The sequence below is a fragment of the Phytophthora parasitica genome, assembly GCF_000247585.1.
Source record: "Phytophthora parasitica INRA-310 unplaced genomic scaffold supercont2.15, whole genome shotgun sequence".
NCBI classification, from domain to species: Eukaryota; Oomycota; class Peronosporomycetes; order Peronosporales; family Peronosporaceae; genus Phytophthora; species Phytophthora nicotianae.
This window is the reverse complement of record NW_008649001.1, coordinates 996378-1020365: the sequence shown is the minus strand read 5'-3', so window position 1 is coordinate 1020365 and position 23988 is coordinate 996378. Positions and strand designations below refer to the sequence as shown.

The 23988-nt window shown below is 50.7% G+C and overlaps 12 protein-coding genes across 17 annotated transcripts in view; 8 read left to right on the top strand and 4 right to left on the bottom strand.

Annotated features, from left to right (window-relative positions):
• Positions 1-221: 221 nt before the first annotated feature.
• PPTG_22367 (hypothetical protein) lies at positions 222-629 on the top strand (the record flags this gene model as incomplete). Its single annotated transcript, XM_008903408.1, has 1 exon — positions 222-629. The coding sequence occupies one exon, from the start codon at positions 222-224 to the stop codon at positions 627-629; it is 408 nt and encodes a 135-aa protein (XP_008901656.1).
• Positions 630-788: 159 nt separating this feature from the next.
• PPTG_22366 (hypothetical protein) lies at positions 789-896 on the top strand (the record flags this gene model as incomplete). Its single annotated transcript, XM_008903407.1, has 1 exon — positions 789-896. One exon carries the CDS (start codon positions 789-791, stop codon positions 894-896), a length of 108 nt encoding a protein of 35 aa, XP_008901655.1.
• Positions 897-1282: 386 nt separating this feature from the next.
• On the top strand, positions 1283-1630 carry PPTG_08290 (hypothetical protein; the record flags this gene model as incomplete). Its single annotated transcript, XM_008903238.1, has 2 exons — positions 1283-1348; positions 1430-1630. 2 exons carry the CDS (start codon positions 1283-1285, stop codon positions 1628-1630), a joined length of 267 nt encoding a protein of 88 aa, XP_008901486.1.
• Positions 1631-1943: 313 nt separating this feature from the next.
• On the bottom strand, positions 1944-4043 carry PPTG_08289 (hypothetical protein). Its single transcript, XM_008903237.1, has 2 exons — positions 3585-4043; positions 1944-3517 (listed from the first exon to the last, which is right to left on the bottom strand). Exons 1-2 carry the CDS (start codon positions 3714-3716, stop codon positions 2123-2125), a joined length of 1527 nt encoding a protein of 508 aa, XP_008901485.1. The 5' UTR covers positions 3717-4043; the 3' UTR covers positions 1944-2122.
• Positions 2769-4663, top strand: PPTG_22365 (hypothetical protein). Its single transcript, XM_008903406.1, has one exon. It carries the CDS (start codon positions 3794-3796, stop codon positions 4193-4195), a length of 402 nt encoding a protein of 133 aa, XP_008901654.1. The 5' UTR covers positions 2769-3793; the 3' UTR covers positions 4196-4663.
• Positions 4664-4924: 261 nt separating this feature from the next.
• PPTG_08288 (hypothetical protein) lies at positions 4925-6648 on the top strand. The gene is made up of 3 exons (XM_008903236.1): positions 4925-5084; positions 5221-5536; positions 5596-6648. The coding sequence occupies exons 1-3, from the start codon at positions 5028-5030 to the stop codon at positions 6486-6488; spliced, it is 1266 nt and encodes a 421-aa protein (XP_008901484.1). The 5' UTR covers positions 4925-5027; the 3' UTR covers positions 6489-6648.
• Positions 6565-10482, bottom strand: PPTG_08287 (hypothetical protein). Its single transcript, XM_008903235.1, has 2 exons — positions 6823-10482; positions 6565-6762 (listed from the first exon to the last, which is right to left on the bottom strand). The coding sequence occupies exons 1-2, from the start codon at positions 9862-9864 to the stop codon at positions 6607-6609; spliced, it is 3198 nt and encodes a 1065-aa protein (XP_008901483.1). The 5' UTR covers positions 9865-10482; the 3' UTR covers positions 6565-6606.
• A 678-nt stretch (positions 10483-11160) lies between these two features.
• Positions 11161-12174, top strand: PPTG_08286 (hypothetical protein; the record flags this gene model as incomplete). The annotated part of the gene is made up of 1 exon (XM_008903234.1): positions 11161-12174. One exon carries the CDS (start codon positions 11161-11163, stop codon positions 12172-12174), a length of 1014 nt encoding a protein of 337 aa, XP_008901482.1.
• Positions 12175-12392: 218 nt separating this feature from the next.
• On the top strand, positions 12393-18138 carry PPTG_08285 (hypothetical protein; the record flags this gene model as incomplete). The annotated part of the gene is made up of 3 exons (XM_008903233.1): positions 12393-12803; positions 12866-13028; positions 13104-18138. The coding sequence occupies 3 exons, from the start codon at positions 12393-12395 to the stop codon at positions 16931-16933; spliced, it is 4404 nt and encodes a 1467-aa protein (XP_008901481.1). The 3' UTR covers positions 16934-18138.
• Positions 16955-18619, bottom strand: PPTG_08284 (hypothetical protein). Of its 3 annotated transcripts, XM_008903230.1 has the most exons (5): positions 18505-18619; positions 18339-18431; positions 18242-18261; positions 18073-18181; positions 16955-17998 (listed from the first exon to the last, which is right to left on the bottom strand). In XM_008903230.1, the coding sequence occupies exons 1-5, from the start codon at positions 18594-18596 to the stop codon at positions 17023-17025; spliced, it is 1290 nt and encodes a 429-aa protein (XP_008901478.1). In that variant the 5' UTR covers positions 18597-18619; the 3' UTR covers positions 16955-17022. The 3 variants fall into 3 exon arrangements, with proteins under 3 accessions (XP_008901478.1, XP_008901480.1, XP_008901479.1); XM_008903232.1 differs by lacking the exon at positions 18505-18619 and having other exon boundaries at positions 18339-18504; XM_008903231.1 differs by having other exon boundaries at positions 18073-18431.
• Positions 18620-18662: 43 nt separating this feature from the next.
• Positions 18663-21940, top strand: PPTG_08283 (hypothetical protein). 4 transcript variants are annotated; one of them, XM_008903226.1, is made up of 9 exons: positions 18663-18885; positions 18942-19094; positions 19167-19354; positions 19410-19503; positions 19564-19653; positions 19715-19828; positions 19910-20164; positions 20236-20676; positions 20754-21940. In XM_008903226.1, exons 1-9 carry the CDS (start codon positions 18754-18756, stop codon positions 21753-21755), a joined length of 2469 nt encoding a protein of 822 aa, XP_008901474.1. In that variant the 5' UTR covers positions 18663-18753; the 3' UTR covers positions 21756-21940. The 4 variants fall into 4 exon arrangements, with proteins under 4 accessions (XP_008901474.1, XP_008901475.1, XP_008901476.1 ...); XM_008903227.1 differs by having other exon boundaries at positions 18663-19094; XM_008903228.1 differs by having other exon boundaries at positions 18663-19094; positions 19167-19503.
• PPTG_22364 (hypothetical protein) overlaps positions 21793-23988 on the bottom strand; it is a gene marked incomplete at its 5' end in the record, with an annotated part of 4015 nt that continues 1819 nt past the window's right edge. The window contains one exon of the mRNA XM_008903405.1: positions 21793-23907. Within this exon, the coding sequence (XP_008901653.1) occupies positions 21850-23907 (2058 nt within the window). The 3' untranslated portion in view covers positions 21793-21849. The remainder of the gene's footprint in view (positions 23908-23988) is intronic.

Here is a 23988-nt window from a genome sequence, read left to right as displayed (position 1 = left end):
GCAGATGAGCGCAAAGTTCGCCCTGGAGATGCTAATTAAGGAAACATGATCTGACGTTCGCTCTTGCATTCGTATGAAGGCCAGAAGATTATCTCACTGCTCTTGCGAGCGAATCAGTGGCTGATTAATCGATGCGACTACCAACTAAAACACGCATTTGGTTCATGTGCATTGGCACTGTATCCCTCACCTGAGCCCAAGTAAAGATCTCGCGCAGACCGATGTTGTACTCCTCAGCCATGCGAGTGAGTGTCGTGTTGGCACCGTGCATGAACTCGGCACCCATCTCGATGCTAAGCCCCGGGATAAAGCTCGTGTTGCTCATCACACGGTCGCCCACACGCTCAGATGCCTCCACGACCAGCACGTCCTTGATGGCCTTGGCACGCCCCAGTTGGCTGGCGCAACGCAGACCGGCGACGCCGGCGCCGACAATGACTACGTCGTGGAATTCGATTTCGCCGTCCGCCATTGTGTGTTGTTCACTCGCTAGATCTGAAATGGCTCAAGGCACGAAGGGGTATCCACTCAGCTGGAACTCCATGTCGATTGAATCGGAAACCACCAATCGAAGAGTACGGTGCTGCTTTTCGAGCTGTGCGGCATTTTTGCTGCTGGTTTCAACTTGACTGGACAGCAGACTGACAGCCGGAATGACTTGGATTTAGTAAGGAAAGAGTACAGTGACGTACAGTGACAAGCGTACCTTGCAAGACAGAATAACGACAATAAACAAGATTGTTGCAACTTTAAAAGAGCAACATAAGAAAGGCAAGTTGCACTTCGCCATGCTTGTCAACGAGGGTATCAGTGACCAAGCAGCGACAATGCGGATGAAAGCCGTGCTGTCGGCAAGCGCCCAAAACGTTGCGAGTGGTAACCGGGAGCAGGAATGAGTTCCCCTCCCCGGCCCGATGTTCAAACGGTAACACCAGCGCTGGCATGCTGAAAGGAATCGCTTCGCGCTTGAAGTACTTAGCACCTCGCATCTCGATTGCATGGAGCCAATCCATATGCTGTTGTTGCTACCAACTGCAACGGAGCTTCCAGTTGTAGTGGAACGGCATGGGAGTGACAGCAGCGATTCTTGCTCGGCCACGTCACTCGTCAACAACTCAGGGCAAAGTGGGTGCGTCACCAAATCACTTGGTTTTAGTAAAGGGCACTGTTACCTGTCTATACCGATGGAACTCCACTCACAACCGCAATCCTCTGTCATTCGCCATTTCCTCCCCGTCCTCGCACGTGACTCCAAGCCTCCGTTCCCCATTACTTCATCACAATGTCTGACCTCAAGGCCGACTTCGAAGCCGCCGCCGCGCTCGTGAAGACCTTCACCAAGAACCCAGTACGTTTCTCTCCCTTTTCCACCGCAAAACAGCTCAACTGATCTCGTGTGTATCATTTCATTTTCTTTGTTCGACCTCAGACCAACGACGAGAAGCTCGCCCTCTACGCTTACTACAAGCAGGCCACCGTGGGTGACAACACGACGCCTGCCCCTGGCATGTTCGATCTGACGGGCAAGGCCAAGTGGAACGCCTGGAACGCCAAGAAGGGTGTGTCCACGGAGGACGCCATGAAGGCCTACATCGCTGAGGTGGAGAAGCAGAAGGCTGTCTACGCCTGAACTGCGGCCGCCAGGTCACGTCTGTAGCATATCCCACTCTCACGCAGCAAAGCAGCAAGGTCGTTCCTACCCCTCTTCGTAGCCAGCAGGTTATGTGTGCAGTTTTGAACGTAAGCGACGATCGACCCGGCGCCAGCTTCAGTTCAGCCACGTTTAAAGATCCCCATAAAAATGTAAACAGACGACGATGACAAGTTTATATGCCTCAATATCTGTGCACTTACCTTTTTCTTTTGTTTGTCTGTTTGAAGAGCTGCGTACACGATAAGAGCTACGCGGAGTTTTGAGATCCTACGATTTACGAGAGAAACACTATGGAAGTGTAAACCAACTGTAAGTTCATTGAATAGATAGTTACAACACTGGCAGCAATGGGTCTCTCGACCCCGCCGCAGTGGCTGAAAAATGCGAGACGCGTTGCTCCTATAAACTGGTGATACCTGCAACCAGGCTGCGTCATTGCAGGTTTGCACACTTGGGTTTTGTCCTTGCTCACTTCGTTGTGCCGCCTCCAACCTTGGCCTCGACTCTTGCCTCCATTCGGGCGAAGTCAGACATGAGCTTGTTAATTTGATCGGTGTGCTGTCCCAGCTTCGTAGACAGAGAAATCTGCTGCACCGCCAATTGCTGCTGCGTTTCGGTGTTTTGTGTTAGTAGACGCATGAGAAGCACCTCCATTTGCTCGCCTGCTGACGTTGTCCCCATGGACAGTGGCGTCATTGCCGTGGACGTGTCTTCTTCCTGGATCCCGTCGTTGTTGTCCAGTTTGGAAGGAGACAGTGACGCTTGCGTTGAGTTCGATCCGAACGATGACATCGACGATGCTGTAGTTGACGTAGATGGAGATATCGGCGTATCCATCTCCTTGTTGCCAAAGCTTTGCAGCCCATTGTGAGCCGCTTCATCAACCACACCGGCGACTTCGTCTACTTCGGCACAGTCCTGAGGTTTCTCAACCTCATCGCCATTGTCTTCCTCGGTCTTTAGCTGGTTGATACTCTCTACAGTCGGAGTTGCAACCTCTGGGAAGTTTTCACCCGCCGCCATTGCTAGTCGCTCCAAAATGGAGATATCACACGCTTCTCGTGGACGTGTGTCGAGAACGAAGACGCTGCCTACAGCGTGGCCGGAATTCGGGTCCATGATCGGTGCAGCCGCGTAAAAGCGAACGCCAGCGGCACCTGCGACGAGCGGGTTTTTGCGGAACCGATCATCCTGAAGTGTATCCAGAACGACCATCGGCTCGCGAATATACACTGTATAGGCGCAGAACGCGATCTTACGCGGGATCATCCTGTGAGCTAGCCCCACGCTTGCTTTGAACCATTGCCGATGCTCGTCCAGGAAGCTTACTGCAGCCATGGGGCACGACAAACGCGCCTTTGCGAGATCGCAGATCATATCGAACGGTTTCTCTGACTCCGAATCAAGTACTTTGAGCGCGTACAAGGCTCGGAGTCGGTCTCCTTCGTCTGTGCTCACGGGTGGTCGAGGCCACGGGTGGGTCCACTCAGACGAGTGTTCACTATTGTGCTGCTCAACCTCAAGATTCCTCTTGCTAGCCTCGCCTGCTGCATTGAAGTGATCTTCCTTTAACTCCAAGTGTTGGCGTGGCTTTGGTGTAAGTGAACGGAGAAGCTCTTCGCTGTCTGGTTTGGACGATGGGCCGGACGCAGGAGAATGCAAGTGACTTTGTAACCACATGCGAGACGCCTCCGACGTCACACTGAGGTGCGGTGAAGTAGCATTATTGGGGGATCCTCCAGAGCGACGGTTTGAATTGTTGATCACACACGACATACATACGCGAACGCGGGTGGTGCCGATGGTCGGATCCACGTTGGCGTCCTTGTATAGCGTGCAGTTCTTGCAAACGACCTCTCCGCACTGCGATACATCAGAGAAGCGTAAGAATCCATGAAAAGGAAATCTTCCGGAACGTACGTAGACTTACCATTCGGCAGTGGTGCTTGCGACGGAAGGTGCCGAACGGTCTGGTACAGACGTAGCACAAATTACGCTCGTGGTCGGCGACCCAGTCGGCGGAATCCACGAGATGCAACACGAAGACGTCGTCGGTTGCCATCTTGATTCGGTGTTAGAGATCACGAGAAGGTTTTAGCTTGTCGATGCTGCAAGAGTACGCGATGTTGTGGGGATGGTATGTATTGCCGCAGTTGGGTCTGCACTTATCTGCTTCGGGAAAAAATGACTTATGGTGCCGCTAGTGCCCTGGCAACGCGGCGACGGAGCGAAACGTCTTCTCACCACTCACCGTCTATTCGATGTTCCGTCGGCAGGGCGAGAAGGAGTCGGTGGCTCGCGCAAACGCAAGAAAAAAATCGTAAAATGGAGAACAAATGGAGCTCCGTAGCCCTTGAGCGACGTTTTTTTCTGGCTCGTAGCTGTTGTTATTTTTCGATTCCGCCCTCCTCCCAACGTTCGCAACCTCCATTTTTGCTCGTCGGAGATCGTCGAGGGCTTCTAACCTCGCGCAAAAATCCCTGGAGCCGGAATGGGGAGGTATGCAATTCGACACTGCGTCGCACGATCCGCGCAAAGTGAACCCAGGCGAATAGTGTCTAATAGTGTTCCCCCGCAGAAAGCTCTTTACAAACGCGCTCTGTGTGGTGGCGATCCGTTTGATGCGATATTCCGCCGCAAATAAACTCGTCAAGGACAGTCCACAAAGTGGTTTATTCGCTGCTGAACAACAAGTTCGAATTGCTCGCTCCGTTGGTGGGATATGAGTTTACAAGATCTGTACGTAAGTCAGGCGCAAACTACAGGACAGTGCTCCACGTTGACTATTGCTCCAGTTTTCGTCATCTATCTAGCAATCAGCTTGATGAGTGGACGAGTTGAACCATGCAAGACCCAAGTATTTTGAAGCGAGCAACTTCTCTGTGGTCGCCGAGGCAGCGTACAGTTAAGCAAGCTATTACAGAACGCCAAGCGTTTCGCTTGTGTCTATTTCTTGCCGAGCAGGCTTAGATTACTTGGCCGCTATTGCACACACAACAACGATGTCCCAGCTTTCACAGCCATGCATGGTACTTTCGCGAAGTATACGATAGTATCCGATATTTGCAGGAGCGCTGAGTTAGCTATTTTGACGACGTTGCTTACGTTGTGTCAGCAATGCGTTGACAGGCTGCTAAAAGTCCGGAATCCTGCGGTTGCTTGCATGCTTTCTGAGATAGTTAAGCAATCCGTGGACCACCAGCGTTAACGACCAGCGAACCAACGTCATTTTATTTTCATGTGATAACGAGTCGTCGAGATTTTTGGTCCGCTTCAACGTGTTTCACTTCAACGTCACAACGATACATTTTTGTCCAATGGTAGAGCATTCTTGTCGTGGCCCCTGCTTTTTTGGTCCTTGCCGACGTCAAGCATGCGACTTTTTGCAGCGCGGAACCTGGCGCGCTTAGCGCGTGGACAGAGCCACAAGGTACATGCACTCTTCAGCCCACTTACTCCCTCTCTCTCTCTCTTCATGTTGCTGCTTCCCTCGTCAATTTTGACATCCTAGAAGCTTCACAATCGTTGATCCAATCTCACTTTTGGTTTGTCAACTTTTGCTCCAGTTCCATGGCTCGACGCTGCGTCATGCGCTGCTGCTGAGCGGTCTAGGTCTGTCCATGCTGGCCCTCGCACACGGAGAGATGACGGACATGCGCTCTGCACACATGGAAGCGCAGTGTGACGCTCGCTACGCGCCACCCGAGGTAGAAGGGGCCTTCTCTGTGCCGCTCGAGCGCGAGGAGTTCGCACCCATCTCCAAGTCCCGTGCCACGCGCGTCAGCAGCGCGTCGTACAAAGCCAATTTCCCCATTGAGGACAAATACGCCGTGGCTACGACGGACTCGGGCGACGTGTTCGCAACCGTGCTCGATGGTCATGGTGGGTAGATCTCTTTACCTACTGCGTTGTGCTATTCCCTTAATGACCATTATATGCAGGCGGCTGGCAAGTGTCTGAATACGCTCGCAAGACGCTGATCGGCAACGTGCAGAAGGAGCTGGCGTACTTGTACAAGCCGGGTACTAACGAGCCGGCTCAAGGTGACGAGGAGACCGTCTCGGATGACCGCGTGGCTGCTGCCATTCAACGTGCATTCGGACGCACGGATCGTGACCTCATGGCGGAGGTGGCGTCGGCTTTCAAGCTGGGTTTTGGAGCGGTAGCCCGTTGCGGATCATGCGCGTGTCTGGCGTACGTGCACGAAGGCACCGTGTACGTCGCCAATGCTGGTGATATTCGTGCAGTACTGGGAAAGCACGGTGAAGAGCCCGACACTATCGCAGCTGAGCCACTCAGCAACGACCAGAACGCCATGGTGAAATTTGAGCAGGAAAAGCTCATCAAGGAGCATCCAGGTGAAGCCAACGCGTTCACTTGTCGCCATCCGGACTCGTGCTACGTGAAGGGAGCGCTGCAGCCTACACGTGCATTCGGTGATTTCGCACTTAAGCACCCGGAATTCAATGGTCCGCCCTACAAGAACGGCGATCGCTCTGCCGGCCGCCATTTCTCGGCCCCATACACGCCGCCATACATCACGGCTATTCCGGAGGTCAAGTCGCACAAGCTCGCAGAGGGAGACAAGTTCCTCATCATTGGCTCTGATGGTCTGTGGGACTATCTCAGCAACGAAGAAGCCGTTGAAATCGTGAATGGCCAGGCTTCGTGCGGGAACCACGACCTGGCAGGCCGTGCTCTGGTTGAGCGCGTGCTTCAGAAGGCGGCGAAGCGATACGGAATGACGTACCAGGAGCTGTTGAGTCTGCCGCCTGGGAGTCACCGTCGCCGTCGCCACGATGACACGACGGTGGTTGTGTTGTTCTTCGATTAGAGTGAATTGAGGCTACGTCTTGCAGTACTGAGTAGCCTTGATGAACATGAAGGATTGCACAATAGGCAAGCATAAAGGCACAAATCAATCGAAGGATCGATATTCTTCAATACGAAGTTTACATATTGCGAGAAAAGGAAGACCGCGCTGGTCTACTGGCTGTTTGCGGTGTACCTGTTGTTGAGGGTGTCGTTGGTACACTGTTGATACTCTTTTCCTTGTCCAATTGTTGCCTGTACAGCTCGTAGTTTTTCTCAAGCGAGTCCGTGTAGAACTACAACAACCATAACACGGTTAATAACGAGCAAAGCCAAAGACAATAGCAAAAACTCACCCGAAGATGATGGCAAAGTGAAGTTAGAGGCAGCCATATTGGTCGCACGACGTAGTTGATGAAGTTAAGATGAACAATAACCCGAACGCGTTTGTTGTCCAGATTTTGCATAAAGTAATCGGTTTGAACTCCATGCTCAGCTTCGGTCGCTGCTTGATTCTGAAACTCGTCAAGTAAGCGGGCACCCCACTCTTGTGCCTGAGCAAACGGTAGCGCGTAGTGTGATAGGTCGGCAGCATGCATGAGAATGCCCATCAAGATAAGCCGCTTCTCGCTGAGTTGTCGACGCGTAAGACCTTCAAGAATCTTGCATTTCTCGAAATGTTTCGACATATCTGTTGCCAGAATACACGAAATGATGAGTTGACGCACTCGTTTGTGCCGTTCACGGTCGAGATGCTGCAGGATCTTAGCCGACTTGTGGTTAAGAATGATGAACGTCACACGACAGTGATGGCGCTCTAGCACTGCATCATCGTTGTGAGTGAGCGCCATAGGGCTCAGCATCTTTAACTCAAAGTCGTTGTTGTTTCCAGGATGGTCAATATCGTGACACAGCGATGCAATCAACATGGAGAAAATCTCGAGTCCACTAAAATACCGGCGGCATTCGGTGCGTAGCATTATGTGCATCGCTACCATGACCTGGAAAGCATGCTGGAAATTGTGAAAGGGATTACTGCGATAGTAATTAGCCACATTTGTCGTGAATGCTGAGAATTTTTCACTAGAAATGCGGAAGGCGTCCATGAATCCGTAAGCTCGAAAAATAATACCGCAGCTCATCGACACTTCGCCGCTTGAAAGTGATACTGTCTCGGTATCCCAATGATCCAGCGGTTCATTTTTACCATGAGTGAAGACGATTTCACGTGGGAATGGGACTTCGTCGTCTTCATGACTCTTTTTCTTGATAGCCGGTAGTAGCGCAGCGAAGGAAGGGATACTTTTTTTCTTGGTCACATTCGCATTGTCATCGCCTGAGTGACAGTATTTGTGTACAATGGAGGAAATGATGTCCGTCTCGGAGTATTTATCCATGCGAGTTGTAGTTGACATTCGCTTTAAAGTCCTTGGATTCGAGTCCACACTCGTACGAGATACAGCGACACAGTCTGCGACGACCTTATAGTACGAGACGTCGAGAGATAACCGACCGAGTGCAAACTGTACTTCTGCGCAATATTTGCTCATGATCTCACGATCAGTTTGTGTGAATGCAACGACATGAGCGCCTTCTTTCTTGTTGATGCACATTGCAACCGCTACCACTTTAGGAGGAATAGTCACAGAGTGGTCTTCAAACACAGGCATACACAGTACACTTGTGGTGCGGTATCCTGTCTTCATATCAACACTTGGATCAAACAACTCGTGCTTGTAGGCGTCTCGAGTGCAAACAGTTTGGCCGGTAGTAGCTACCAGTCCAGAGATCCCTCGATTAATTGGCGAGCGGATACTCTCACCACCGACACGTGGTGTTATCCAAAGCTCATGTTTGAAATGATCAATTAGTAACAACCCAAATCGATCGCAATCCATGATATCTTTGCCTAACTCCATAACCATATTCACGAACTCAGCGATGTCAGTGCTCTCGGATATGAACGTAGTGAGCTTCAACCGTGCCTCTATCAACTTTTGCGATGTTCTGACTTGACGATGCAAACTTGCTTTGTGTAATGAAGTACCTACTGCTTCAGCTGCATAATTGAGGAAAATGGCGTCTTCGCTGGTGAAATCCATACCGTCAACCTTGTTGACTGCTGAGAGCACAGCTAATATAGTCCCCTCTGGAGACTTGACCGGTAAACACAAGATTCTCTTGGTGAGGAATCCAGTCTTTTGATCCAATGTCGAGTCGAACAGTGGATGCGAGTACGCGTCATTCGTGATGACAGTCTCACCTGTACGAGCTACATACCCAGCGATACCTTTAGTGATTGGTACATATTCTCCTCGAACGATATCTGCTGCCGATGCGATGTAAAGCTCGTCTTCGCCTTCGATCTTGATGAACAAACCGATGCGCTCGGTGCCAATTAGTTCGTGGCAAACACTAAGCACCTGATCTAGTACCACCGACGAAGACACAGTCTCCATGGAAATATTACGGTGTAATTTGAGCAATCCTTCGATACGATGCTGAGCTGTCTGGCGCTGCCGTGAGAGCACGAGGTTCCAAATTGTAGCCCCAGCCACGACTGCTATGAATTCCAGATTGGCGACATCTGTGTCTGTAAAAGACACCGGCGTTTTATCGGTTGTACACTTATTAATGACCACTTGAAGCACACCGACGACAGCGCCATGAGCATTGCGAATGGGAAGACATAGCAGCGCTTGTAGAGATCCTGCATCATTGCTGCGTTGGTTTTGAAAGAGTGCATCAGTGTCGGACTCGTTGATAGTAAAAGGTCTACCAGTCATGATCACCCGGCCGAAAACGGTGGGGGAGTCAGGCACCACGAAGCCTTCGCTTATAACATCGACTTTCGAGAGCGACAAATCTAGGTCAGCGTCATTATCGCTGCACAGAGTTGAGTATACGTCCAGGACATTGCGACGCTCATGCAAAATGCCCAGTGTGAACTTGTCGGCGCGTACCAGTTGCAGTGCAGCCCGTAGTGTACGTTCAACGACGCTCTCGAAGCTACTCTGGGCAGAAACCTCCTTCGCGAGGACCATGAGTGTCTCCAGCTGCGAAACGCGCTTCTGCATCGTCACGATCCCGCCTGAAGTCTGATCAGGTATCTCCGTCGCGCTGGGGGACGCTACTGCCGGCGAGTTGTTGTCGCTATTCGGTTCGATCTTGAGGGGGACGGGGCCATTGCTGTGTCCGATAGTACTTTGTCTATGGTCCAACAGACGTGACTCCAAAGCTGCAGACCTGCTACGAAGCATTTGTACGCGCTTGCGACTCTCTTCGATCCGGGTTAGCAGACGTTGTTTCTCCGCAATCTGCTCGCGAACTCCATGCATGACCGCTCTTAAAGCGTCAGCAGGAACGAACACCATCTTGTCAGTCTCGGTGGATGGCATGGTGGTAGAAAACCTTGTGCTGGTGACGATAAATGGTAGAAAACCGTTACGCTGGTTGTGCTAATAGTCGAACTGCCTGGCCAGTCCCAGAGCATTTGACAGTTTAGGAATGCAAGGCGCTGGTTCTTGCTGGAGCGTGGGTATCATTCCTGAATCACCAACTCGTAGGTACCAAGAGGGGATGACGAGATTTATGTTGTAAGTACCTGCGCGCATTTCGTTTTCTCTTCGTGCTTCTCTTTTTCTCTTCTTCCCACAGCTTGATGCTGAACGTAGAGGTAGGCAGCACTCCCATTGTTCCGGCTTCAACGTGGTAGGACACGCACGACTTGCCTAGAGTGACTCTACTAGAGTTTCGGGACTCTAGGAATCCACGACCCCGACGTGACAGGAAAGAGCCACAATTTGCCGAGGTGGCTTTGCAAGTTTCCAGACGACGCGATACTGACGCGTCTTCATTGCACTCTTCTCGCAATGGTCAAACGCGTACCAATCCTCTCCCACTGCTGATGCGGTGTCAACGTGTGGCTAACCACCATTGCCTTTAGGGGTATCGTCTCGTTCTGCCTGAATCACCCGCATGACAGGAAGAGCGAAATCGTTGTCTCTTGGGGAAAGAAAACGAATGGAAGTGAGAGCTGCGACTGCATTTTGGTAGGACTGCAGTGTAGTCTACATTGCAGTCCTACCAAAGGTGTTGAGCGCATCCCCACCACGTACTTGAAGTTGGATAGGTTGAAGTGGTCCGAAAAGATCTCAAAACAAAAATGCCAAGCTTTTCAGGAACAAATGTCATGCTGGACACGCAGTCTGCACTGTGCAATGCAAATGCCAACGTGGCATGTTGCCACTGGCAGCAGAGAGTTTGGTTGGACAGTAGACCATGTCCGCTCCGTTCAAAAGAATCCGAACAACTCAAGATCCAAGCTTCATGTAAGGATTGAAATCCCGAAGGTACACTCCAAAGCCAGCCGCCAAACTTGTAAATCTGCACTACGAAGTCCGCTGGGTGCCGCGAAGCGCCCTACCAAGTTCGTAACCAACCAACCAACCTCCAGTTTTGCCTGCACCCACGGAATCTGATGGTCCAGGGTGGGACACCATGATTGATGACGGAATCCTCACTCTCACATACTTTATCCAAGTCATTTCAAAATCCCCAATCTTTTTACTCGTCTTTGCGTCCCTTGGCATTGATGTCCGACCATCGACGATCCTTCTACCATCACTCCCGCCGCCTTCCCAGATTCTCCCCATTCGCAAACCTTCCAGCAACAGCTCAAGCCCCACTCCGCTATGCTCCGTCGTGCTGCTCTCCGCGCCGCCCAGGTGTCCGCCGTCTCTAAGACGCGCACGTTCGCCACCTCGCAGCTGCACACAGCCGCCAAGAAGAAGCAGCCGAGCGCCATCGTTCTCGCCGCCGCGGGCGTCGCAGCCGTGAGCGGCTTTGCCCTCACTGACCTGGTGAACGCACGCGAGAAGCCCGTGGACCTGGATGCCATCAAGAAGGAGATCATCGAGATCTTCGACGAAGACAACTACATGGGCCCCACTATGGTGCGACTGGCGTGGCACTCGAGCGGCTCGTACTCGGCTAAGGACAACAGCGGAGGCTCTACGGGAGGCACCATCCGCTTCGACCCGGAGATTAACCACGGAGGCAACGCTGGCCTGCATCTGGCCGTTAAGGCTCTGGAGAAGGTCAAGAAGAACCACCCGGAGATCACATACGCTGACCTGTACATCCTGGCTGGTGTGACGATGATTGAGGAGATGGGAGGTCCCGAGATCCCCTTCCGTCTCGGCCGTCCTGACGCCAAGAGCGGCAAAGAGCCGACGCAGACGCCAGATGACCGTCTGCCCGATGCCGACAAGGGCAGCAAGGACAAGACCACGCAACACGTGCGCGAGGTGTTCTACCGCATGGGCTTCAACGACCGCGACATTGTGGCTCTTGTGGGCGCGCACGCTATCGGCCGCTGCTACCCCACGCGCAGTGGCTACAGCGGCCCATGGACTAACGCCGAGTGGACGTTCTCCAACGAGTTTTTCCGTGAGCTGATTGAGAACAAGTGGACGATCAAGAAGTGGGACGGCCCCATGCAGTACGAGGACCCGACGGGTAAGCTCATGATGCTGCCTGCTGATATTGTGCTAATCCAGGACCCTGAGTTCAAGAAGTACGTCGAGTTGTACGCTAAGGACGAGGAACTGTGGTTCAAGGACTTCTCCAAGGCCTTCGTCAAGCTCACAGAGAACGGTGTCAAGTTCCCGAAATCGGGCTGGTTCAGTTTCTTTAGCAGCAACTAAATGCCTACTAGTTGAGGGATGGAACCTCCGAGTATTACCAGCTTCAAGTCAGGTAGCTCGAACCACAACCAACGTGCTGATCAGCATTCTGGAGGTCCAGAGGCTGCTCAAACGTCTAAGTATATAAACGAATACACCATCGATGGAACAGTCGACTCTAACGCCATTAGTGTATGTTGCCAATCGCCTATTTCGGTCTGTAGCAGTCTCAATTCACAATGAGAGGGCCCGATTCTCGACGTGGTCGTAGGCGCGATGTGACTTTGTCGTATGAGAAGACTTATCCATGGGAGGACGAGCGTGGGTCTACATTAGATCGTACGATGGAGGTCAATGCAGAGGCTAAGCGTGTGTATACAATGCAAGAACAATTGCTACCAACGCTTCCGCTTGATCGACCGATGGACCCCGCAGCAAGTGAGCATCTAAAAGATGTAGGGCGTCGAGTTTTGATTCTTCGTGATACTACCAAGAGAGCACGGATGAATGGAATGCTAAGTCCAAAGAAGTCGCCGAAGCGTGTGATTCCGAGTCGATTCCCTGAAATTGCACCGGACTTGGAAGAAGATGCAGGCGAACCAGATCGAGTGCAAGAAGAGGAAGACCCCGTTGCGACAGAAGGCCGGATCGTAAGTAAACCTGGCAGTATTGGTACCTTAAAAGTGGTGAAATTGATGGTATTGATGTCTAGGCTACAATGTTAATGGACCAAGAATGGGATACGCGAGGTTGGAACTCTACCAAGATCAAGTCGGCGGTGGAGACTTTGTACGAAGAGATTGAACATTCCGAGGATGATTCACGACGCGAACTTGCTACTTCCATGCTACTTCGTCTAATAGAGACCCATGAAGGTCGGTACGTTAACATGTGTGTCATTTACGCCATGAATTATCTTGTATTTATCTACATTTGTGTTGAATTTCTAGATGCTGTGGACTACGTCGAGACTTCCTTACCAAGTCTGACCAACAAAGCCTTCCGGACATTGTCGAAATTCACGGACAATATCAAGATCTTTCGCATGGCTCGACTTGTTGCGGTGCTAGCCGAATGGTTTGCACACGTTTTATCAAATGAAAGTGCAGCGAACAAGAGCATCGGGTGTTTACTCCGCGAGACCGAGTTATGCGCACGTATTCTCCAGCATCATTGGCGTGGAGTGCTTTTCGAACGCTCTCTAAACCAGCGTGACTGCGATCCGATAGCCCGAACTCGGCTGCGTTCCATGTACATGATCAAATTCGTCGAGTTACGCCACCAATTTAAGGTGTTTCGCGAAGCAATTGGACCTGGTGGGATTCCTGACAGCGCCACACAGGCGTACATCACTATTTTGTATTATTTGGTAAAGTTACAACGCGGACCTGATGCGATATCGGATAAAACCCGTAACACTGTGCTGTCGGATCAGAGGCGAATACTGGGATCAGGCTTACTGGTATGTTTGGCGTCACGAATCACCAGACGCCAAAGCCGTGAAGTGATTGAATTGGTGAAAGGAATTGTGTCAAATATCATCGAAGGCCATGGAGATGAGTACATTGTGGGAATTCTTCAGTGCAACATCGTGCAGAGATTGCAACTAGACTTGGTGCATATCATGCAAACGGATGGTAACAGCACTGCTGCTACTACCACTGCACTTACAACTTCGCTTAATTTGCTGCACTCCATAGCCACAAAAGTTCTTCAAGCGACAGAGCAGTGGGGGCAACCAATTGCCCAAAGAACACCAACAAGTCCGTCTCGTAAAAGAACGCCCTCTCCTGTGCAAGATCTACATAATGTTGAGACTCCAGCGGAGCGGAACTTCATGATGCGAAAGCTGAAGACGTCAGTTCGTCAATTTCTGCTAACTGCGGATGTCTTTGATACGCTGTTCGAAGTTCTTGGTTACTGCCAAGATAAAAATGACGCCTTGCGAGCTAAAGTATTGGAAATCCTGCGTCTGCTTGCTCGGTCATTGGGTTTTTCTCAACTGCTTGATGCGTTGACTCGATGTGGAGGTCGATGGCTTGAGCTTGTTCTGATGTGTATGAAAGATACCAACCTGGTAGTTGTTCAGGCTGCAGTGACTTTATTCTACGAAATGACTGGCCGTACTGATGCCCGTCACGGACTTACGACAGCAGGTGCTATGCAGTTTTTCATGCGTTGGTGTCGACCCAGTCTCAAAACCTGTGAATCGCGTATGGCGTTCGTAATGGGACTCATAGGCTGCGCATTACTGGCAAGACAAACGGAGCAAGTGAAACCAGCCACAGCTCTACTTGCAGCGCTAACGACCTTCGAAGAGCGGCTAGATGCGTTATACACGCTCTTACTGGACCTGGCAATGCAAGATGACTCTTCACCACGTACCTCAGAGAAGACTGCCTCTTTCTTCTTCTCCGTCGATGCCTTGCCGACACTCGTGAAGTTTCTAACTCAGGTATCACCGAGTTGTATGGAGTCTCCAGTCCAAAATTCTCGACAGCGCAATATCAGCTGCATATTACTCGGTCGTTTGTGTAAAGTTGGTCATGTAACTCGAGCGTGTTTCTCCGAGGATGTCGTCAATCATCTCGCACTTTCGATTCAATGCAATCGCCTGGATGAAATCGAGGGGTTATTGGCACGTAGCTCATACGAAGATCGATTTGTCCATGAACTTGGCTCAAAAGAGGCCTGCAAGGCGCTTAGTCGACTAGCACGATGTCCGAGTACCATGGTGGATGCACGGCTTCGACCCTCTATCACTTCAGCTCAAGTACCTGAATGGCCCCAAGCCTTAATCTGTGACGTTATGTTTCGAATGCACGTGTTGGAAGACTTAATCGCGCTCATCCGAATGCCAAGTGATGCAGCAGAATTTCCCGATGTCGAACTAAACAAAGTTGTAGCTGCAGTGGAATTGGCCGGGTATATTCGGCCGCTGCCTTACGGAGAAAGTGGTCGAGAGAAATTCCTGAAGTCTCACGTGAACCATCCGTACGGAAAATATGCCCAAGAAAAACTGCTGCAGCTTGTTGAGTTGGTCGCCCCAGCCATTTTGCACATCCTCCGCAACAAAAGTGCCGGATTCGATCTCGTTAGTGCGTGCTGCGTAGCTCTCAGTCGACTGGCATGTACGAATGCTGCGTGCACTATGCTGCTAGCTCAAGGTTGTTTGCAAGCAGCGTTGACTCATTTACCCGAAATTCTGATCTCGACTGGATCAGGAGTATCTCCGAAGCGACAAAGTGTCGAGTTTGGTTCATCAGTTGATGATCATGGACTTCTGGATGTACCTGCTCCACTCTACATGCTGTTCGGTAAGCTGTGTGCAGTTGCGGACGGACGAACTGGAGTAATGCGTGCACAGGTGCTTCATCGTCTTCTCAAGCGAATGCAAATGAGGCATCCAAGCTCGCAAACGGTTGATGATGAGTGCAAAAGTGAGATTGCTGTCGTTATTTCACGGCTTGCAATGGTTAATGCCGTGGAGGGAAGCACAGGCGAGCTCTTTTTACACTTCAGAGTGTTGGAGCTGCTCACAAAGGTATTACAACAGCATCGAAGTCTTGTACTGACGCAAAACTCAGTGTCATCATCAAAAAAGAAAGAAGAAGTGAAAAAATGGAGACTTTTGGTGCATTCTGTAGGCGCGATTGCAGCGCTGAGTCAAGATGTACTCGTGTGTGTGCCTCGCGTAGTGGCACTTGGTATTGTCGAGTTATTGTTCCCATTCCTCACACGACGTCGAGTGGACGGAGGCTCAAATCCTCAACTCGAGTCGTTGCAGTACGACGCCGTGACTATTATCCGATCTGTTGCGTCGTATCCATTTGGAGAGTATCATGCTTATCTGGCAAACGTAAAGGGTACTGTTCCCGAGATTGATGATGCAAAGAAGAAGGCAAACAACAAAGCGACGGCACCACCGACGTTGATAATGGAGAGAGTGAAGCAAATCGCCTTCGATTTCGCGATGGAACTGAAGAACAAACCGATGGCTTTGAGAGACAAAAAATCTGTAGGAGAACTTGCACGGGAGACCATGGCTTTCATTAATGAGCATCAGCAACGACTAGAGCGACAACAAGAACAACGTAGGAAGTCAAGTGTGAAGAATGCAGATGAATCCAAAGGAAAACACTCAAGATTAACACAAAAGACTAGCCCAAGTCTGAAAAACTCACCTCAAACTCGTGCTTCATTCCCGACTCTGCCGAAATCTCCGATAGGACGCTTGGATGAGATTTACGAAGCCCGGAAATCGATAGAAGTTGCTAGTACGACTACCTTAGAGTCGCCATTGAACGCTGCTCCATCGGTTCTAGTAGTTGACGGGGGATTAAAATCTCCCGTAACGTTGAACGGAGTGAATCTTGCATCGACCAGACCTACAGGGAACAATAAACCGCGTTCTGCGCCCGAGTCACCCCCTCACCATCACTATGTGTTCACTAGACCAAAGCCGAAGGCCAAGCGACGAGATAAAGACCCAGGGTACTGCTTAATGCTGGACCCCCTATTTGACTCCGGTAGTTCCTCGTCAATTCTCAGAAAACTACCAAGGACACCAGATGAATTGCAACATCCCAGCGAGGACGAAACATTTAACTACAGCTACAGATTTTCTCAGGAAGTTGATCGTTTTGGCCATTTCGCAAATGTTCAAGCGCGTCGCAACAAGAAAGGAGATCGATACTTCCCATCACTAGGACGAATTTTCACCTCTGCACCTTTATCCCCTGATGCCTACAAGCGCCCAGCAGGTCTACCACCGCAGTAACGTGAACATACACCAGAAGACTGAGATAAAACCAACCCTCTATTAAAGCGAAGCAAAGAAGGGAAAGCTATCTGATCAATCAAGCAGGCTTAAGGGTTATAGCCATTTTCTCCGGTTTGACGGGCCGTGGAGTTGCTATTGGAGCCATAGGTGTTCCTGTTGGCACTGCGAGCTAGAAGCCGCTGCGAGATGTCACTTCCGCTTCCACTGCGACGAATCATGGGACTCTGGCGATACACCACTTTTCCACGGCGCTTGCGCATGAGGTGCGTCTTCTGGAGCGAAGGTGACGCGTACATAGGCGACTTCTCCACCGACTCAGTGCCGCGTTTGCGTTCCTCCTTCTCGGAATGGTACACCAGTAAGCCCATAACTAGCACGAAAAGAGCGAAGCCATCGTAGATAGTGAACGCCTGACTGGCAGCTTTACCGGTGAGAAGAGGAATCATGTACAGCAGATCCGTAAGCGGGAGACCCACAGCCGATGAAACCACGAAGAGAACGCTGCTGCCTTCCTTGAAGATGTACAACATAAGCTGGTTGTACATAGTGTTGAACACAATGAAGACCAGGAAGACCGCCAGCACACCGGAGTCACATGGCAAGTCCTTGCCATTCAGCTCCACTTCGTTTCCGATGAAACATTCGTGAGCCTTCCACACATAAGACGGGAAGTCTGCCCAGGGCACTGGTGGATCGCTGAACGCTCTGATACGTACGGTCCATATCGTAGCGAAGCCGATGATGAGCTGGTAGAAGCTGATCCAAATGTTGGCGTACCAGATATCCAGATCCACGTCTTTCAGTCCGATCTCCTTGTACACATTCGATGCTGCAGCTGGCAACAGTGACACGATGTAGAGAGTGATCCATCCCATACTAGGATCAGGCGTGTTTGCATTGTCTTGGCCAGTAAGAGCGGGGATCAAGTTGACCATACCACCATACAGCACGAGGATGGAGCCCAAAATGTGGCCGCGCTTGAAACGCGTCTGCAGGAACATGTAGGACAGCACCATATTGAACGGCAGGTTGAGCTGGTTCAGTACGTTGGCCATATTCCCCCTATGAAGACAGAAAATCATTATTCAATCTTCAAGACATGAAAAATACATGTGGTATAATACAGTATAACATACCCGATGTGAGGCGTGGGGAACGCGCCCAGCAGGTTGTATAGCGTGTCGAACAACGCCATAAGCATGTACTTGTAATGCGGGAACTCACGCATTTCCGGCGTGATGTCATCTGTTCACTTTGTTAGCTATAAAATATAAATCAAAGAGAAATAGTAGCAGATCTACTCACCGGTAAAGTAAATTTTGTAGCTGCAATCCGTACACACACAGTTAGCAACAAAATAACTAGAATATCTGATAGTAGATAGCTCATTTCCTCTACGTACGCTACTACGGGAGCCGACGAGACCAGGAAGGCGATGGGGAGAATCACGTTCGTGAAATACCAGAGGAAGTCGGTGTAGTCGTACGTGATTCGTCTACACTCCGAGATCCACAACAATGTAAGCTACCAAGTTTATACAAGAGCCAATTCCAGCTATCTTAGCGCACGTGTAAAGCACACGATCAACGCAGCGCGCCATGATGAGCAGACACAGCGCCACCGCCAGCTTGGACTCCCACAGCAGCCGCTTCACGTCCATCGTGATGACCTGCTTGGATATCAAAAAATGGGTGTGACGATCCTCATTAGATCGTAAATCTTATTCAACCAATCAAAACGAAGAGCTTTCTAAATCAGCCAATAAAAGTGCATAATTGAAGATTCTGAAAAATCCTGAATACTTTTGTAGTTCTGCAATGGAGGACCACGGCATGAACCGCATGCAGGAGCTGCTGAGCAGCTACTACGGGCTGCAGGACCAGGAGAGCAGGCAGGAACAGCTGCGCAACATCGATTCGCCTGGGTTTGACCCCAAGATTTACGTCAAGGTGCGCTCCAGTCGCCCTTACAGCCAAATGTAGCCATCTTACGCGTCTCTCTGTAGGAGCTGCTGGAGACTCGTGGGCTTAATGATCTTCTGGCAACGGACGACCAGCTGATCCGTGAGATCAAAGAGCTTGACACCAACATGCAGATGCTCGTGTACGAGAACTACAACAAGTTTATCAGTGCCACAGACACGATCCGCAAAATGAAGGTCAGATTACAGCTAATAGGGCGATATTCTGCTATAATATGTGAGATATTGACGCTGGTTCTGACGCTGTAGAACAATGTGGCCAGTATGGAGGACGAAGTGGGTCGTGTGGTCAAGAGTATGGACACCATTACTTCCAAGAGCGAGAGTATCAACGTAGCTCTGGCTCCACACCGCTCTAAAGTTGAGAAACTCATCGGTGTGCGGAGATTACTCAAGAGGTTCGAGTTCATTTTTGAATTGCCTCAGAGATTGAACACGTACGTGATGGCGAAGGGAATATACACTGTTGTTTTGTGGCTGATTGAAGTGTAGTGCTGTGAAGCAGAAGGAGTACGCCAATGCTACCAAGTATTATCTGTTGGCACGTCGGATTCTGGGGAGATATGAGCATATTTCGTCCTTCAAAGTAATATTTGTTTTGATGTTGCTGTAGATAGAATTTGTCTGACAGATCTTGTTTATTTAGGCGATTCAAGTGGAAGCAGAGAAAATTATACAGCAGCTTGAGCGTCTGCTGAAAAAGCGGATGCTGGATACCACGCTCGAGTCAGAGGAGGTAATAGTGAACATCTCTTTCGTGTACATGAAGTATGCAGCTGAACTCGTTGCTTGGACAGCTCTGCGACACGGTAGTGCTTTTGCATCAACTAGATGCGTGCAACGACGAGATCCGAGACCAGTTTTTGGAGTGGCATCAAGCGTATTTCGAGCGAGCGGTGGCCATGTTTAAGGTATACTCGTTTTCAGTTAATGCTGCTGCTTTCGTTGCGTAGATGCATTTGAACTTATAATTGTCGTCATCTTCCCGGTAGGCTCAAGGCACAGCCACATCTGTCCTTGATTTCCTGCAAAGATTTAATGCAGACGTCCTCACGAAAATGGGCCGCGTATTCTCAGTGTATAAAACCCACTTTATGCCCGAAGTCGTCGCGCGCGAGAAATTGTCACCGTCCCGCAAGTCTTCCGATGCAGTTCGAGACGACTTGTTCCTGAGCTTTGTGAAAGAGCTGTTTGCGCTGTATCTGGGCGAATGCGTTGTCCAGTTCCAGCGTCCTCACACTGACTTTGTACGTTCCTTGCTGGGAGTATATTCGACTACTGCCTTCTGATCACTTTTTCTTTATTTTCATGCACACAGGGATCAACGGATGAAGTCCTCGACGTGCTACAGGACGATACTTTCTCGTCAGCTGTCGTTGAAAGCGAGTACTTTGTGTTTATGCGCGTGATGAAGCACTTCGTCGCACAAGTTCAGGAAGTGGACAGAACCATCCCGATGTGTGGACTCGCAGCGAATGCCGCTGAAATCGTGGAGAGCTGTGTGCGTTTCCAGATCGAGGGCGTGTTCAGAAAGCTACGCGAGGATACGTGCGAGTTGTTTGTCACTTCTCACGAAGATGTGTGCGGTTTGGGACGAAGCTCGCGTGATGGTGGACAAAGCGTTCAACCTTTAGCACAGCATTCCGCAAGGGAATTTACCGACATGATGCAGAAGGTGCTGCAGCACATGGAGCCCATGGTGCAAACAGGTTTTGCGATTCTCTCGGAGCTCAGTCGACTCTTCTCTGACTTGGTCCAGGTATGACATCGGTTGCTATTTGCACACGATATATGAGTGCTAACTGTTGTTAACTACCTGCATTTATGACGTTTTAGAGCCAATTTTACGATTTTCTCAAGTGGTTTAACGCGTCAGTGCTTCAATATGCGGAGCCCAAGCGGGCATTTAGTCAAGCAAACGGATTGCTTGGTACTTGGGAAGAGCAAGACAACATAGCGCTTCCATTACTGGAATCTACTCCCCAGTTCTTGCTGTTTCTCGCTTGCATGTGCCAAGAGCTGTCGACTGAGGGTATTGGTGAGTGTGTGCGTGGACTCATTGAGTGTTTACCGGCACCACTGTCTCCGTCGAGATCTTCCGAGTCGATTGGTAGCCGGCGGATGAACCAGCAGGACGTAACGCACATGATCGAAGTGACCCGTGAGTCCTCAGTAGAGCTACTGCAGCACGTTGCGAAGCATTACGGTAACCAGTTGTGTGTGATTGTTCACAATGGTGTGGTTGCTACGTCGTGGGCTGACATGGATGAAGAACCAAGGAGTGTACAGGAAATGATGGCAGCGGTAGTCGAAGCCACGTTTCGATTCGGCAAGGAAGTCGCGCTGGCACTTAGCGATGACCAGAGCATCTTTATTGGCACCAACAGCCGCACTGCGAGCCGCGACTTCCGTCGGCGTGCGAGTGCTTTGCGGTCCCGCAATGCTGGAGTGGCCAGTGCAACGTCGGGCATGCAGCTGGACGTTGATCGGATCTTTGCGCGCAAAATCCACATCTTTCCGTCGCAGCTAGAGCTCACAACGGATGCATTCGTTCAGACCATGCTTAAAATGTGCATCAAGGCCTTCAGTGAGTGGGTGAGGCTGCTGGAGCTGTCCAAATTCGGGTTGCAGCAGATTCAACTGGATGCCGAGTTTTTACGCAGCACTTTGATGCACATCGTGGTGGCTGGCGAAGCTGAGGAAGAAGTGGAGAGTCTTTTGTCTGATCTTCTGTCGAATGCTCGTGCTCGTGCTGTTGAAGACGTGCTGATGGATCAAAGCAACGTTGTGGCCATTGTGAGCACCAAGAGCACACAAGTTCTGTCACGTCGAGGATGAACGGATGGCTTTGTCTCAGTGTGTCTCAGTGGATAGCAGGGCTTTCAATACTTTCATTTGTCTTAACTACGTTCTGTTTGCTTACAGTGATTGTCTAACATTTTGAGTTCTGGTATTCGTTCTGGTGATCAAGCAGACGTCTCGTGCTTGCAATGCGCTCCACAAGCTTGCGAGAGCTGGCTCCACGGACGCTCGCTCTTGCCAGTTCTTCAACCTCTGCTGCTTCACGTTGAAGCTTGTCCAGTTCAGCTTTGTACCGCTCCCGGTTGGATTCTAACGAGTCTGCGTATACCTTCATGGCAGGACATAACGTGGCCAATGGCAGCCAGATGGGACGCAGCACGTAATTGATGAAGTTAAGCTGCACGGTGACTCGGGTCTTGGCGTGGTGCAGATTGGCCATGAAGGATTCGACAGGAAAATGCAGTTCGGCTTCGCTCTTCGCTTGTTGCTGGTATTCGGAGAGTACACGCATGCCCCAACGAGTTGCTTGAGTGTACGACAACGCTTGACCCGACAAGTCTGCTGCGTGGATGAGGATTGCCATGAAGACAAAACGATGTTTGCTGCGACCCCGCTTCGCTCCTCTGCCTCCGTTAGTGTTGACGAGAAGATGGCGTTTGGAGAGACCTTCCAGTGCCTTACACTTCTCGAAGTGCTTGGCCATGTCTGTCGCCAAGATGCAGTGGATGAGCAGACGACGCACATACACAAAACAGGCTCGTGTGGGTAAACGACCGAAGAGATTCGCGCCTGGATGACTCAAGATAATGAAGGCAACGCGGCAGTGATGACGTTCCAGAACGGCGTCGTCATTGTGTGTGAGTGCAAGCTGACTGTGCGTCTTGACCTCGAAGTCGTTCGTGTTACCAGGATGATCCAAGTCATGGCACAACGCAGCGATGAGCATGGCAAAGATCTCGACTCGTGCGAAGTACGAATGCGCTACACCTGACCGGCGAAGCAGACAATACGTCGCGTGTGTGACTTGGAAAGCGTGTTGGAGATTGTGGTAAGCGTTCGGCCGATAATGAGACGCCACATGTGAAAGGAAAGTGAAGAATGTCTCCTGTGCGACTTGGAAGCGCTCCAGCAAACCCAGCGAGCGGAAAAGTACCGATACTGCCGCAAAAATGTCCACGTTGGAGAGATCCAGGCAGCTAAAGTCCCAGCGGGTCACGTCACCGACTCCAATCACGTGTCCATTCTCCCGAGGTGTTGAGATTCGTCGCTGCGGACTTCGTGGAGGGAACGGGATAGCTAAAAATGCTGTCACATGCTCGTCTTCGTCGTCTTTTTCGCTACCTTCATCGTCGTACTCCCCTCCATTGACTTCATCCACGTCTTCGACCTCGTCAGGATCGTCAGTGTTAGCAACCGTTGCCATCTCCTCCAGTGCGTCCAGCTCGCTTGATTGACAGTACTTCTGCACGATTGACGCGACGATCTCGGGTTCATTTATACCGTCCAGTTGTTCCTGCGCTTCGGCAGATTTGATCAAAGACTCACCAGGTGCACTGAGTCCACAGTCCGACACCACCTTGTAGTACGAGATATCCAGCGACAAGCGACCAAGCGCGAATTGAATTTCTCGACAGTACTGGGTCATACATTCAGCGTCGCTAGCAGTGAAAGGCACACGATGTCTGGGGATGCGACGCGAGGCCACATCTTCTGTGACGTTTGTATCGTCATCATCTTTCTTGTTAATGGCAATAACGACCGCAACAATCTTGGGGTTCGTTGGTGTGTGATCCTCGAATATGGGCATACCAAGGACACTTGTGGTGCGGTATCCGGTCTTGCGATCCAAGCTTGGGTCGAAATGCGGATGAGTGTAAGCGTCCCGCGTGTTAATGATCTTCCCTGTTGTTGCGATAAGCCCCGAGAGACCGTTGGTAAGTGGCATCCGAACTCTCTCTCCGTCTTCTTGAGTGATCCAGAGCTCCTTTTTCAATGGATCTACCAACAAGAAGCCGAATCGGTCGCAATGAAGCAGCTTTCTTCCTTCTGCCATGACTACACGCACAAATCTTGCGACTGAGGCTGCAGCACTGGTCTCGTCGTCGGGTTCGTGACTGGAGTTACTGTACGCCCGCTCCCCGTTGTTGTTAACAAAGTCAGCAAGTTGCAAACGTGCTTCAGTTAATCGCTGTGACATCAACACCGAGCGTAGAAGGTTGGACTTGTGCAGCGAGATTCCGGCTGCTTCAGCCGCGTAATTGAGGTACAG

Coding starts and splice junctions, on each gene's coding strand:
- PPTG_08289 (XM_008903237.1), bottom strand. CDS start 3,716: ATGGCAACCGACGACGTCTTCGTGTTGCATCTCGTGGATTCCGCCGAC. Junction 3,518..3,584: donor GCAAGCACCACTGCCGAATG/GTAAGTCTACGT, acceptor GATGTATCGCAG/TGCGGAGAGGTCGTTTGCAA.
- PPTG_22365 (XM_008903406.1), top strand. CDS start 3,794: ATGTATTGCCGCAGTTGGGTCTGCACTTATCTGCTTCGGGAAAAAATG.
- PPTG_08288 (XM_008903236.1), top strand. CDS start 5,028: ATGCGACTTTTTGCAGCGCGGAACCTGGCGCGCTTAGCGCGTGGACAG. Junction 5,085..5,220: donor CGCGTGGACAGAGCCACAAG/GTACATGCACTC, acceptor CTTTTGCTCCAG/TTCCATGGCTCGACGCTGCG. Junction 5,537..5,595: donor AACCGTGCTCGATGGTCATG/GTGGGTAGATCT, acceptor CATTATATGCAG/GCGGCTGGCAAGTGTCTGAA.
- PPTG_08287 (XM_008903235.1), bottom strand. CDS start 9,864: ATGCCATCCACCGAGACTGACAAGATGGTGTTCGTTCCTGCTGACGCT. Junction 6,763..6,822: donor CACTTTGCCATCATCTTCGG/GTGAGTTTTTGC, acceptor TGGTTGTTGTAG/TTCTACACGGACTCGCTTGA.
- PPTG_08284 (XM_008903230.1), bottom strand. CDS start 18,596: ATGGACGTGAAGCGGCTGCTGTGGGAGTCCAAGCTGGCGGTGGCGCTG. Junction 18,432..18,504: donor GTTGATCGTGTGCTTTACAC/GTGCGCTAAGAT, acceptor CTCGGAGTGTAG/ACGAATCACGTACGACTACA. Junction 17,999..18,072: donor TTCCCCACGCCTCACATCGG/GTATGTTATACT, acceptor CTGTCTTCATAG/GGGGAATATGGCCAACGTAC.
- PPTG_08283 (XM_008903226.1), top strand. CDS start 18,754: ATGGAGGACCACGGCATGAACCGCATGCAGGAGCTGCTGAGCAGCTAC. Junction 19,355..19,409: donor TTGCCTCAGAGATTGAACAC/GTACGTGATGGC, acceptor ATTGAAGTGTAG/TGCTGTGAAGCAGAAGGAGT. Junction 20,165..20,235: donor AGCGTCCTCACACTGACTTT/GTACGTTCCTTG, acceptor TCATGCACACAG/GGATCAACGGATGAAGTCCT.